General features: G+C 44.1%; 1 protein-coding gene across 2 annotated transcripts in view; it reads left to right on the plus strand.

Annotated features, from left to right (window-relative positions):
- Window positions 1-14,773, plus strand: part of MCF2 (MCF.2 cell line derived transforming sequence) — a 59,792-nt gene that overhangs the window by 30,630 nt on the left and 14,389 nt on the right. For both annotated transcript variants that reach the window (XM_068411821.1, XM_068411822.1), the window contains 15 exons: window positions 857-981; window positions 1,463-1,577; window positions 1,941-2,060; window positions 3,240-3,431; window positions 4,875-5,066; window positions 5,217-5,388; window positions 8,513-8,601; window positions 9,161-9,249; window positions 9,488-9,554; window positions 11,351-11,466; window positions 11,580-11,649; window positions 12,008-12,100; window positions 12,436-12,528; window positions 13,549-13,674; window positions 14,494-14,715. In XM_068411821.1, the coding sequence (XP_068267922.1) occupies window positions 857-981; window positions 1,463-1,577; window positions 1,941-2,060; window positions 3,240-3,431; window positions 4,875-5,066; window positions 5,217-5,388; window positions 8,513-8,601; window positions 9,161-9,249; window positions 9,488-9,554; window positions 11,351-11,466; window positions 11,580-11,649; window positions 12,008-12,100; window positions 12,436-12,528; window positions 13,549-13,674; window positions 14,494-14,715 (1,881 nt within the window). The remainder of the gene's footprint in view (window positions 1-856; window positions 982-1,462; window positions 1,578-1,940; window positions 2,061-3,239; window positions 3,432-4,874; window positions 5,067-5,216; window positions 5,389-8,512; window positions 8,602-9,160; window positions 9,250-9,487; window positions 9,555-11,350; window positions 11,467-11,579; window positions 11,650-12,007; window positions 12,101-12,435; window positions 12,529-13,548; window positions 13,675-14,493; window positions 14,716-14,773) is intronic.

The following is a 14,773-nucleotide window of genomic DNA, read 5'->3' on the forward strand; positions in this document are numbered from 1 at the left end:
AGGCAGACATTTAAGCAAGCCTGTGCTTGCTGGATCTTCTCCCTAAAGTGGTTTTGCCATTGTTTCTCTTGCAATAGAAATCTGGCCATCTCCTTGGATGGGCTCTTATTCCTTCAGGAGCTGGCTCTCCAACAGAGCCGTGCACAGGTCTCTCCTTCAGGGCTTCTTCCAACTCGGTTCATCAGTCACATATATTTTCTCCTTCCTTCTCACCTCTGTTTGGTCTCTTTTTTTCTGAAAATAATTGACTAAATGCACCTGTTTGCTTTGGGGCTGAGCCCAGCACAGCACAAAGCGCCTCAGCTGATGCTAATGAACACACCATGGGTTTAAATTTTCCCTAAGTGTAGGTTACATTGAAAGTGCTGACTTGCCTCTGTATGTAGAGGCTCTAGTAAGTGGTGCCACGTGGCCTCAGTCCCAGCTTTGTCCCAGTATGGAATGCTCTTCCTACAATCTCCTGCGATGACCTTGATGGAGAAGCACAGCCTCCAAGCTGCAGAAATACTTGCTTGTGTAACTGAACTTGTAGATAGATATCTAATACAAACCCACCTGCTCACCAAGAGAGACCTGTGGCAGTGCTGTCCTCCTGCCTCTTGAATCATTTCGTGGTCTGATGTTTTCATAGGTGCTAGTTTTCACCCAGCCTGGTGACCAGTCCATGGTTCAGCCTCCTCCAGCTCCAAGGGCTAACCCTGCGTTAAGGGGGCTAAAACATCTGCTGGGAGTCCTTTGGTCTGATGGGTATTGGTGCTTCATTGCATACAGGGAAACTAAGGCAGGAGAAACACGAAATGAGTTATCCTTACTTCACAAAAAGTAGCCTGAATCAGAAATGTTTTGCATTATACAGGAAGATATTACAGCAGTCACAAAAGAGGGAAACCTGCTTTTGAGCAGTTTTGAAGAGCCTGACCCTGGGGAATGCAGTCAGGACCAGCACCACGAGAGGCCTGGGGACTGGGAGACTGTGAATCGGTGAGTGCACTGCGTTCCTAATTTGCCTGATTTTTGAGTGGAAACACTCAAGTTATTTAAGCGTAGATGTGTTGTTTAGGTCACCTATCAAACAGGTAAAGACAAAGATACCAGAATTCTGCTCCAGACCCATCAAATTGCTGGGTGACTTCTGTCAAATGACTTTGACCTGCTCTGATTTTACCCCCCGCTGAGATAACGAGGCTGTGGAGCAGCTGCAGGGCTCTCCCATGCCAGGCTCTCAAGTATTATTCAGATAAATGGAGACAGCAACAACTGCTTCACACGGGTGCTGTCATCTGCAGTGACGATTTCATTAAAATTCTCTCTGAGATCTTTACAAGTCATGCATACACCGCTGTTGACTTCTCCTGAGAGCTTGGGTCCAGAAGACCTGAATAGGTGGTCTCTAGGGCTTTTCCATCTCTGTTTGCCTTCTATTTGCAAATTGTTCCAATCCTGTCCTTTTTCTGTGCTCAAGGTTACTTGGTCAGCTGCGTGAAATGGAGACTGCTTTTGATGGCTTCTGGGAAAAACATCAGTTAAAAATGGAGCAATATTTACAACTGTGGAAGTTTGAGCAAAGTTTTCAAGAGGTATGATCAGATGCACTTCTGTTGGCAGAAGGAAGAGTTGGAGATGAAAAGGAGGGGAGAGAAGTTTTTATGCTTTTTATTTTGAGAGGGTTTAATTTATGCTGCTGTTCCTTGACTCTGGCAGGGCTAGCTAGCTCGGGGAGACCACTGTGCTTCCTCATTCAGAGCTAATTTAGGTATCACTGCTCTGCAGTTGCATAGATTTTGCTGATAGAAGCATCTTTCAATTTAGAAATTAGTTCTTGGACACTAGTTTTATTATTAGATTTAGCAGTCAGCTAAAGTGTGATTAATTTTGGTCTGAGAATGATTTTCTGCCTGTGCTTTGTATCCTCTTGCAGCAATCTTCTTCTTTGTCTCTAGGTCAAGAATGCCATTGAATTTTTAATGGGTCAGCAAGCGGAGCTGCCCGACACTGGCGACAGTGTCCCACAAGTAAAACAGAGGCTCAAGGACTTGGGTCATTTTGATGGTATGGCTCAGGTGAGATAACCTTTCACAGAAAGAGGCACTAATGAAACACAAGAGGCACGTTCTGTATCTGTGGTAGGAGGTGTTTTCTGAAATTACCTGGTTCTGGTGTAATTCATTGGAAAGTGGCTGCACAAAAGGATTGATTTCATGTCTTTGCTCTGCACAGCAACGCTGTGATCAGTCTGAAAGCCAGGAACAGGGTATTTAATTATCAGAGTTAAAATAAATTGCTGAGCCACCATGAAAATGCAGAACAGATAAATGTCTGAACATAGGGGAGGCGTGGGAGTTAATGAGCTGGAAGAAGAATTATTTATATGTTAAGTGCTTTAGCAGTGCTAATAGGCAGAGACTTGTTACCAGGCACATGGAGTGGCAAAAAAGTTGCTATCTTGACGTGTCTGTGATTTGAACATAACATATGGATGAAGACTAAGAGATATAGGGGAAAGAAGAGTGAACAGAGATGATTCACAGGAACCCAACTGAGGATATGACTTCTGTAATGGGACGTGCTTGGGAAGTGGGCCAGGGTCAGTGGAGAAATCCTGAGGGATCTGGACACAACCCCCAGAGGCTTCTTTGAAAATAAGAGTCCTAGGGGAAAGGTCTAAGAAGACCCTTTGGAAGAAAGGTTTGTGGAGAGAGGGAGGAGGAACAAAAGACCAGGCAGACAGGGTGCAACAGGGCAGCAGTCCCAGCAGAGAGCCAACCCTGGAGAAGGCGTAACCGTTACACTGACCAAGATGTGCAGACAAGATAGCGTGCTCTTTGCATCAAGCTTTGCTGCAAAGAGCCCGGTTTATTTTCACCATAAGCCTTAACTGCTCGAATTCCCTTTCATGCTTATGAGCATAGCGTGCCTAAACTGGACACCAGCTGCGTTTTTTTAGCGTGCAGATCCTGGAGTCGGCAGCAATACATTGCCAGCAGCCATTCACAGCATTGCTAGCTTGGTGAAATACTCTGTTTTCTTCTTCATCCTCCTTTTGGGTAGCAAAAGTTTTTTTTCCCAGATGATGGGTGCCATTTTATCCTGCGTAAGCCACCCATGCTGGCTACTCCTAATGGCAGTCATCTCCCTGTGTACCTGAAATCTGGTAAGATGAGAAAGTGCATGTTGTTATATGTAGATATTTTGGCATTATTTCAGTAAGCGTGCAATCCACTCTCTTCCTTTCGCTGAAGGATCTGATAGGGAAGGCTCAGGTGGTGATACTACACGGACACCAGCTAGCAGCAAATCATCACTACGCGCTCAACCTGATCTGCCAGCAATGCAACGAGCTGCGGCACCATTCTGATGTCTTGTCTGATGAGATCAAAAGGAAGCAGATGCGACTGCAGAAGACCTTGGATCTTCATACCCGCCTTCAGCAGGTAGAGTTCAGAGACACAGTGCCCTGAGAAGTAGATAGTTAGCTTCTCCATGGGGTTATCTTCTCCGCTTCTTAGCTGGAAACATCTGAAATTTGCAGCTTTGCTTCACCAGTTCATGTTAGGAAAGTGTTCCCTAGGGGCTGGAGGAATGCTTCACCCCTTGCTTAGCTGGTTAAGTTAGCAAACAGGTATCTGCTGGTGCTGTCAGCAGAAAGAGGTGGGCATCATCGCCAGGGGGAAATTCAGAGCACCAAAATTCAGCTGCTGCTGTTGGTCGTGCTTTCATGCTGCATCCATGTATTAATTGACTTTCGAGGTTTTCATACCCAGTGCAATAGAGGTAATGCTTTCAGATAAACTCCAGCCCTTTTTTCTCAGCGATTTATTAAGAATTAACATAACTGACTGTAAAATAAGGTGACAGATTGGTAGATAGGCGCAGCTGCTGTGTGCTAGCATGGAAGTGGAGTCATGTGGCTCCAACGCTCTTTGATATCTTAATCAGCATCAAAAATTCATTTAGGGAAATTCACGCTAATTAGGCCAGAAGGCACACGGCTGTAATATGCTTGAGGCCATTAAGAGAAGCAGCGAAGTTTGACCCCGTTCCATTTCACTGTTTTGGGAGACCAGGGAACTTGTTTTTTTATTCTGTGTGCTCCACTTCAATGTTGTATTAATCTGTGGGGACGGACGATTCCTCGGCAGCCTCTCAGCTGCAGGGCAGTGTCCTCTCCTGGGCTCCTTGCAGGCCTGGTTGGTGTTGGTGGTCTAGCCCATGGGCTTTTCTGGAGCACACCGTAGTCCTGCTCTCCAGGGTCTCCCTTCCTCTTCACAGCACTGGAGATCCCCTGTCTTTCTTGGCTGCAGCATTGTCTGATGCCTGTGCACACCACAGTGTGTGAGTGCCAACTGAACCCCAGCCTGTGCGTTCACCTGTGCAGGTTAAATGTAGAACTTTAAACAGCAATTTAAAATCCTTATTTTTTAAAAAAAAACATGGGTGCAATTACTTTGATCGTTCCTTGCAGTTCAGGTCTGCACTGAGGCAGGCATTTATCTCAAGAAACCTGCCTGTCTCTTTTGTAAACTCTGTAATGCCCCCTTCAGCTTTCTGAGTTGGATAAATAAAGATCTGCTTGTCATTTGGTTCAACTATGCGCTAAATAGTGCTTCTGTGTCAGTTATACCACTGGTTTTATCCAGGTACAAGTGGGAGCACATCTTGGCTGGGTACGTTGAGGACTGCAGTCACCCTCCAGGAAAAATGTGAACTTTCTACTTTCTAATCAAAATGCAATAGCTGCTGAGGTCTTTAGGAGTACTAATGAGCTCCATGTTGAAAATACAGATCCAGTAAATTATATTGCTCATGGGAACCTTGATTTAGTAGGGGTGCCGCTGACAATCTCGCTCCTTGTGTTTGCCCCATGCTGTTACCAGGCTCTGCAGTGCTGTGATGAAGGTGCCTATCTGCTCGCCAACCAGCAGATGGATAAGTGCCAGTCTAAAGAAGGCGCTCAGAAAGCTCTCCAGGACATAGAAAGATTTCTTGAAAGCTCTTCAGCCTACTTAAACTATGATCCCCAAGCCCTACACTACGATTTTGAGTCAGTCTTAACATCTGAATTGAAGGTAAGCAATCCCTCCAGTTCCTTGTTACGCAAGTGAAAAGCAAGATCAGACTGTGTTGTGGTGTTGGCAGCTTTGTAGTCCTCTCTTTTGGGTCAAAGTGCAAAATAATGGTAGCTGTTTGATCACAGGAGTCTTTTTCACTCTCTACAGTGCCAGATACAGTCAGTGCAGGTCAAGCTTGAAAACGTTCGAAGCATGTTTGAGAATCGGCAGTCTTGCTTCAAGAAGCTGTTGGATAAACACGTGCGACCTGTCCAGTTAGTAGCCCCTCGGCCAGAAAATCCACCAAGATCAAAATCACCATTATTCTCTCCTAAACACGGTAAAATGTTTTAAGTTTATGGTATTTTCAGATGATAATTTTGCTTTGAGGCAGGAAGAATAAGGCTAAGGACAGTTTTGAGAAACCAGCTAGAGCTTGCTGGCTGATACAGAGTCGTTGTATAATGCTAGATATATATGAGATGATTTATTATCTTTCCAATTTTTGCATCTAGCTTCCCATACCTGTGTGAAGAACGGGGCTGGTTGCTTAGTATTTATGTTCATTTCCTACTCAGTGAAAAAAAACAGCTGTTAACAGCTCATACTTCCAGTTCTGCTTTACTGGCATCCTACTGGGCTGAAAACTGGTGAATTAGGACTACAGGGAAAAGGGCAAGGTTTATAAATTTATTAGCATACCTGTTCTCTGCGACAGTCTCCATAACTGTCTTGAGCTGGAGCTGATACAAAGTTAGACTGATGTTTGCAAAGGAGCTTGGAGAAATGAGCAGCTCAAATCTCATGAACAGAAATGAGAAGCTGAATGCATAACTCCCTTTGATTCTTTGAGGATGTCTTCCTTAAATCCCAGTTATGGAATAATTAATGCCCATAAAGGTACAAATTCTGGTTGAACTGAGGTCTCTGAATGTTCTGCCTTGATTTTGGCAATGGGATGTGGCACAATGTTAGCTTTAAATGATAACATTAAAACTTTCATCCTTGGCAGCCCTGTATGTTTCAGAATTAAAAAGTATTCCAAAGTAACATCCGTGTATTTTAAACCAGGGACATGCCAAGTTATGTGGGAATATTAAATTCAGTGATCTGACTGCATAAAGCAGTTAAACGTTTGTTTTAACACAAAATTTTTATGATGAATTAATAAATGTTGGTTATGGTGAATTGTAGCAGGTGTCATACAAACAGGAAAAGTGACACCAATTCGGGGAGGGACTAATGTGAACAGCCAAGCTAGCGGAGGGGTGGGAATGAAGCTGGATGCAGTGAGGCGAACTAAGCTGCTCAAGATACAGGCCAGTGCAGCAAATAAATCCCCAATTTCCTCTTCCCAGGCTGATGCCACCTTCACTAGACCACACTGCCCTCTGAACCCCTTTCCTCAATCAGGAAAAAAGCTCTGAGTCTTTTGAGTATTGCCCGTTTTACCTAATGTAACTTTTCCAGCTTTATAGGAACAGGAAAGTGTTAAGGAGGAATTATTGACTTAAAGAGTAGGGGTGAATGGGTGGCCACCTCCATGGGATGTTGTGAGACCATCATCAATCAGCTGGACTTATTTCATACCTTAATGGCACGCATGATTTTCTAGCAAAGGCCCTCAGTCGCCTGCAAAGCACAGGTATCCTCCGTTAATCCTCATCCTGAAAGAGATGATCAAGTGTGTTGAAATGAGTATAGCCAGCAAGCGGGGGAAGACAAAAGGCTCCTCTTTGGATAGATCATGCCAAGAAAGCTTTTTAATAAGGCCTGTGTTTGACACAACACATCAAAATGCCGCACGCCTGCGGGCGTGATGTGCGGTGTCAAAGACGCATGCTGGGCTCCGCCAGGAGTGCTTTGAGACGGATGGGGCTTATGGTGTGGATTGAAACCAAACCATCTCCAAGCACATTACTTTTGTCCTCCTTTTCTTTCTTTCTTTTGTTCCCCCCGCCCCTTATTTTCCTGTCTGAGGACAGACGCTTCCTCTTTCATCTTTGCCCTGGATTTGAAGCCTGCCTGATAAATGTGGTTCTAATTTTGAAACCACTTTTTTGGGGAAAAAAAGAGTAAACCTATCCTGTCCTGAGCCATAAAGCACAGCAAGGTGTGTGGAAGCAGTACAGCAGGCTGCAGCGGAGATGGAGTGCTGGAGTAGAGTCACTCCTGCAACACAGCACGGAACTGCAGCTGGTGCCCATCTCCCATCTGACTTCCTCTCCACGTTCCCTCCCTCCCCGTGGCAGTCTCCCAGCAGGACCGCTGGCAGGTCCCCGCTTCTTTTGGGCCTACCTGTCCGTGACAGGTCACACCCCACGCACACCTCTGATCTGCTCCCCAGCGTCCAGATCTCTCTCCTTCCTCGTTCGACGTGTTTACAAGGGGAGGTTTCAGGCCCCGTTGGTGTGATAATATGTAATAGCTTTATCCTAGAGCAGCCCCATCTGAAGGTGAAGCGCCTGCTCTCCACGTGGGTTTGCACTTCTCTGCATCCATTTTTCTCCCTACATCTTCTGCTTCACAAAAGGTGGCTCTTTGGGTGTCAGCACTGTTCAAACCTTTGATCTAGACACAGCTGCTGTTGTATTCAGCTGTGCTGTGATACCTTTTTTCACCCTAATAGAAGGATAGCTCACTAGTCGGCTTTATTTTTTGTTTTACTTTGCTGGCTTCTTTTTTTCTGTTTGTAAATCAGATGAATACTGCACAACAGAACGTGTTTATTTTTGGGCCATCTCAGAGCTGGGTGCAGCCACTGGGGCTGCAGCCTGGCACGTGGAGCCGTCACTGAGGCCAGAGCCGGCGCGATGCTGGAGAAATTCATTCTTGCCATTCGTGTTGGGGGAAAAGGCCCTTTAGGTGAAGAATTGTCATATTGACTGTTCAGGAGTAAGAAGTATTTGAAAGATGCCATGCAGGTTGTTAGGGAGATGATTGATGTTTTATTTTTAAGCTTCCAATTTACCTCTGTAACCCAAAGTATTACAACTTGTAATTATTTACTGACAATATCCATAAATTTTTCCAAGGTGAAGAAACAGTTTATCCCAGCTGAGCATCTTGCCCTACATTCGTAAAACGACTTTAAAACAGTATCCCAGTAGGTGATGTTCCTTTTGGGAGTTTATTTGATTTTGGTTGTTTTCTATCATTTGCACAAGCTTCACAGACTTTGTTAGGTTTTGATTACAGTATTCACTTAATGGACATTTTGTTTTTTTCTGATTAATTTTTACTTTAGGGCCTGTATGACCATCCATGTGACTTGTGTCATTTAGTATTCAGTATTGTTGTTTGAGAGACCCCTTATTTTGTTAGTTTGCTTGTAGTATTAGCTAACTAATTATTCCTTCTTAAAATGTATCCCATTTTTCTTTGTGACTTATTAGTTTCTGTCTGAACCATCTCCTTCACTGTAGATGTACATTACGTAATTATGGGGTTTTTTTCTACCCAAGGTGTGGATTTTAATTCCAGTTTGAAATTTTCATTTGATCTCTCTCTCCCTGGGAAGAAGACATCAAGAAAAACGCCAAGTTCTCGTAAGGTAAAAATTATTCATGAAATCTGAATGAGTTTTGTGCGATGAAAAACTGAAGCCCTTCTAAAGATTGATTGTACTTAGACTTTGGATTTGAAGATGCTCTTTTTTTTTCCTTTAAAAAAAAAAACAAACTCTGTTCAGATCCGTATGGTTTGGATTAGCCTAGCGCCTGAGATCTATCTTGGATTGTTTTTCCAAGTCACAGATATTGATTTCCTGTGTGTTGTTCCCTGAACTTGTTCTTTGCATAGCAGTGATGTCTATTAGGAAAACTCCACATCCACAGATATTTCCCCTGTGGAAACCGTTCTCTGGTCTCTGCACTAATGAATTATGTCACCAGTATTTTCAGATTTTATGCAGCAGAGCGATTTCTGGGAATATTTGGTTACCCGTTATACGCTGTGCCCTTTAAAGTTTTGTGTCACAAAGGATTTCTTAGAAGGAAGCGTATTTCACCCTTCCCCACGGAGCTCCCGTGCCGATATCAGGGGCTGGGCTCGTCCTGCCCCTGCAGTGACCTTCCTGCACCTCTTCCCAGTGCATCCCCTTTCTCTTCCAGATCGAAGTAATGCACGACTATCAGGAAAAACGGAATTCCCTGCAGTCTTTTATTTCAGACAGTGACGACAACTTAGATATACTAAAAGGGTAAGCTTTCACTCTGTTTACATCACTCAAAATGATGTTTATTTCTGGCCAGTCCTTGCCCCATCCATGTGTTTCTCCAGCCTGACCTGGGTGTCATCTCTTGCGCTTTTACGTGCTTTATCATCCCTGTGTTGGTTGTTAATGAGATCGCACTATGTTTTAGGCTAGTTGAACCACACTGGTTACCTGTGGATTTTTTTACAGATACAAAAATAATATATTTTTTTCTTTATTTTAGCCACGTCATAAATGAGCTTATAGAAACTGAGAGAGTGTACGTAGAGGAACTCTTCACTGTTTTGACGGTGAGTGACTTCTTCAGGTTGCTCATTACTATTCCCTGGTGACTTGTACAAAAGGGCACCTGCCACTCTGTCAAACTAAGCAAAAATGCGATGGGGCAGGTTTCTGCCAAACTGTCAGATCCCAAGCTAGTCATAAATTTTCAAGTTTTCTCCCTAGCTTGTCTTTGTCGGAGGCATCTGCAGGAACAGTTGGTGTCAGGATGAGCTTTTCATCTAGAATGAGGGAGAAGCCTTCTGTTTGTACACAAAAGTGCTGGTAATTAATTTTATCAGTGCCTGGAAAAATGTACAAAAAGCTGTATTTTTAACTGTTCCCTAATTTCTTTTACCTTTTAGAGACAAAAGAAAGAAGCTTGTGTTTTATCCTTGGGAGTATTCTGTCTCAATACTGTGAAGTTCAGGAACATATAAAGCACATTTTTTTAGAAAGCAGATTATAATTTCTCATGCTGCCATTTTAGACACTTCTACTTTATTCCAAAAGAACTCTTGCTGATGGCCAAAACAAGTTGTCTGTTAAATACCTCTTCCTCCTTACATTTCTCTCACCCAGGAGCATGCAGGATATAAATCTGTTGGACTGCAGGTAGTTACATGTAATTGCCCTGCACTGATTGTTTTTTTTTTTGTTAAACCACACTCTATATGATAAAGCGGTTGGCAGGTATGCAGATTTATTACTGTGTATATCAAGTCTAGAGAGAGAAAAATGGATAAATAGATGTAAGTTTTCTGAAAATAGTATTTCCTTTATAGAGGGAAGCCTGCTTGCAGTGGTTAAATATAAATGATTAATTTTCCAGATACTTATCTTCTACTGCATCTTTAATCAACTACAAAATGCCTGGTTGATGTAAGTAATACTGATTCCAGCCATGGTGGGTGTGAGATTAATTTGGAAAGCCAAAGAAGATATGCTGTACATACTGAATTAATTTTTGCAAACATTTTTGCTACTCATATTAAAAGGACCTCAGTTCTATGCAATGCTTGGTGATGAGTGTGGCCAGCTCGAGCTGTGGCTAGTGGCCTTCTTGATGTCTTCTTTGCAGCAACGGTCCTGAGCTCTGGCTGTGCTTTCTCCCTATCCTACAGTTAGGATGTTTACCACATCTGGTGAACGTTTTTGCATTGGTGCAGTGGTGTAATTTTACTGAGCGGAGCTTTGCATTATTTCCTAGTTCCACCCAACAATTTGTAGTGCAGTGGTGTCCCTTGCAGCTCCACCCTGGTTTGGGAGGCTGTGATTTCAAGAGGCAAGTGGAGCCACAGAGGACAGAAACCCTGAGGCATCGAGGAGAGCAGGATGCTGGTGCTCAGTGGGTCTTGTATGAGAGCAAAAAGCCCATTGATTTTGGTATTTGATCTCAAGCTGTCTCTGGCTTGCAACAAGTCATTTTGTGCACAGGTTCTTGTGAGGTTGTGTGTAACTGCATACCCCGTACAAACACGTTGTGACTCCTGTGTCCCACAACCATAGCAGCAGATGTGTTCAACCCAGACAAGTATTCCTCCGGGACCTCTCCTGCAGTCAGGCTGTAGCATCTCTGCAGTGCTGGCCAGCCCCATGGGAGCCATCCCAAGCCATCCGCTGCTGGACCACAACCCCACATGCCCAGGGACTGAAAGACAGTGGTTTAGGGACAGAAATAAGGAAAGAAAAGGGATGTTGCACTTCGAAACAAAGCAGATGATTGTATTGGAAGTCTGTTCACGTCCCTTTTTCATCTACCTTCGAGGAGATGCCAAGCCAAGGCCTTATCAGCTGAGTGATGAGCCCCTTTTGCATCCCGCAGGGCTACAGAGCTGAGATGGATAACCCCGCCATGCTCATCCTCCTGCCTCCCGTGCTGAGGAACAGGAAGGACATCCTCTTTGGAAACATGCCCGAGATATACGACTTCCACAACAAGTATGATGCTGCCTCTATTCCCCTTCTTACCAGACTGATTTCCTATAACGATTAAATACCCAAAATGTACCTTGCTCACAGCTGCATTTTGTCTCTTCCCCCGTCTCTTGCAGAATTTTCCTGCACAGTCTGGAAAGCTGCCTGGGAGCACCCGAGAGAGTGGGATTTTGTTTCCTAGACAGGGTGGGTGACTCATTTTCACATATAAAGCAGACTTGAAGGCCAATGTTTCTCCTGATTTGTCACACTCTGCAACATCTCAGTTATGTCAGTTGAGTAAGGCGCTTCTGATAGGCGACACCAGCAGCAAGGCAGGGAGCGGAGGTGCGTGGCCAGCAGCAGATGAGGGAGGGCAGCAGTCGTGACTACACCATAATCTGCTGTGATTCCCAGCAGTGATTCTGTTACCCAGACTCTGTCTTTTAGATATTAAGGTTGGCAGCAGAGATAAAAGCAAATTTACAGTACAGTGTTCACCTTATTTGGCTGCCCAGCGGGTTTGCGTGCGTGCGTGTGACTTGCCTTTGGGTTTCCCTTACAGCGCGAGGATTTCCAGATGTATGAGAAATACTGCCAGAACAAGCCCCGGTCAGAGTCCCTGTGGAGGCAGTGCTCCGAAAGCACCTTCTTCCAGGTGAGCTGGTTGTTCCTACCAAGGCAGGCATCGTCCCGGGGCACTCGCTTGTCTTAAACACCCTCCTCAGCACCCCACTGATTTTGCAGCATATTCTGTTTGCCGTTGCATGGTAGCCACACAAAAGTAGCAGTTGGAGTTTCTTGTACACGAGGAGTTTAAGGCAGATCCATTCATTGTATGATTTTACATGTTTTTATAAAATTTCTTTAGTTGTAGGTGCTCTGTGATATTTTTACATGAAATCTTCAAAGTCCAAACCATACTAGTCATGCTGTTGGAATAATTACTTATAGTTGGTGCAGAACCTACTTAATCTGAATGCTTTGTTCCAGGAATGCCAAAGAAGATTAGAGCACAAACTCGGGCTGGATTCCTATTTACTCAAACCAGTGCAGCGCCTGACAAAATACCAGTTACTTCTGAAGGTATTTCATCTTCTGCTTTGAAAGGACATCAGGAGATAGATTTGTTTTCTGTTTTTTTTTTTTTTATTTTTCAGTTAAAGGTTACCTGTAAATTGGCATCAAGCCTTAGATTACGTATTGCTTAGTTTGGCCCTCTGTAGTGGCCTTCAGTGAGGATGAAAATTCACATACCTGAAAAAACAACAGGAGCTTTTAAAAGCTATTTTTAAGGGGAGAAAGACTGAATCTGTTTAGAGATGCAAAATGACAGAAACCCTTCGAAGAAAACTGAACCAGAGATGAACATAAGGGTATGATGAATGAAGTCATCTATTATATTGATGCATCTCTTCTCCTTGGGTTGTTATAGTGCCTGTAATCTTTAATGCATTTATCCTTGTGTCCCCCTTCTGAGGCAGGGCAGTGCTGTCATTCCCACTTTACAGAGTGTGAACAACAGTGGGGTGGTGGCTTCTGAACCCCACCTTCCAGCTTCTGGAATGAGGGATGAGTTACACAAGAAGCTGTAAATGGGCAGAGGAGGTCTGAAATGAAAGTAATTTTATATCGGTGGTATAATTCCCAACTCTGTCCCCTGCTTATTGACTTGAAGGCTCTGGATTTTATAAAATCTGTTCCTTGTGTCTGCCAGTCTGAAGACAATCATCTGCTGCAACCTCATTTGAAGGCATATGTGACATATTGGCAGCTGATGGAAAACCTGAGCCTTATTTCCCATTTCTTACCAAGCAGGAAGACACAACACAAAGAACTCAGATGAGCGTGATGCTGCTCTATGATCTGACACCATCCTTAAGGAAACACCATCCTTAAGGAAATCCAGAAAAAATGGGCCATGCTTTGGTGATCTGTTGCACACCTCATGCTGACTGTGGTTTAGAGAGAGTCTTTTTTCCAGTGACACATGAAAAAAGAAACTCAGGCAGTGCAGGTTGCTCTTGGACATTGGAAACTTTGGGCGAGATGGAAAACTCTGCTTTGTTCAAGTGCAAACACGTGTTCTTCCATTTCTATTTTCAGGAGTTGCTAAAGTACAGCACGAGCTGTGATGGAGTTCAGGAACTTCAAGAAGCTCTGGTTGCAATGTTGGATTTGCTAAAGTCGGTCAATGACTCTATGCATCAGATTTCAATAACAGGATATGATGTGAGTAGATTTGGGTAATGAGAGACCTTGCACAAGGCCGGATGATGCATTGGGAATGGATAGTGTCCCAGAATGGATGAGCTAAAAACTACACTAGAACAGCTACAAAGTGAATGGGATCAGGAAGCTCTTACAGGTGACAGTCTTCCATCCGATTTCAGGATTTTGGAAAATATCCGCAGCCAAAGGACATACCCAAAGCCACATAGTGCCCACACTTGCCACCTTGTGGTTCTCAAGAGTATTTTTTCCAGCGTGCACCTTAGTTCTTTCATGCCTTACCTTACAATTCACCTGGGCTGTCTTCATAGCATCTCTTGTTCAACATTTAACTAAATACTCTCTGAGGCTGATTTTGATCCTTGCCCATTGAAGTGGTTGTCTTTCCTAGGGCTTCAGGGAAGGGTGCAGGGATGGCTTTCTAAGCTGCTGGTCCCAGTCCTGGGCTCTTTGAGTCCATCCTTCGAGACCTCAGTTCAGGCTCAAATCTCATCTGCCCTCTCCCACTGAAGTAGCCAGAGCCCTTGACCTGGACTTCCAAGGAGCTGGAGAGTTTTCCTGTCTTCCTATTTCTCCCAGTTACTGACTTGTATCCCTTCACATAGACTAGCTGCAGCCCTGCGTCCGAGACCTCTCCTTCCCTCCTGGCACCATGCCGTCACTCCCAAAAGATCATCTGATCCTTCCAGGAAGACCTATTCTTAGAGTGACGTGCCTTGGAACAGAGTTGGCCCCATCGCCCGTCATTGTTTGGACAGTCCTCTTACATGTTAATTGATGTCTTTTTCTTTCTTTTTTTATTTGTCATACTCTCGCCAGGGTGACCTGAGCGAACTGGGGAAAGTATTGATGCAAGGATCTTTCAGTGTTTGGACGGGACACCGAAAAGGTCCAACAAAAATGAAGGATCTTGCCAGGTTCAAGCCAATGCAGAGACATCTGTTCCTGTACGAGAAAGCCTTGGTCTTCTGCAAGAAGCGAGAAGAGCATGGAGACGGATATGACAAAACCTCATCTTACAGTTTTAAGCATTTTTTGAAAGTAAGGACTTTTTAGTTGGGGCCATTGCCATGTATATTGTAAAGCAGTTACTCTGTAG

The sequence above is a fragment of the Nyctibius grandis genome, chromosome 13 (assembly GCF_013368605.1).
Source record: "Nyctibius grandis isolate bNycGra1 chromosome 13, bNycGra1.pri, whole genome shotgun sequence".
In the NCBI taxonomy this organism is placed as follows: Eukaryota; Metazoa; Chordata; class Aves; order Nyctibiiformes; family Nyctibiidae; genus Nyctibius; species Nyctibius grandis.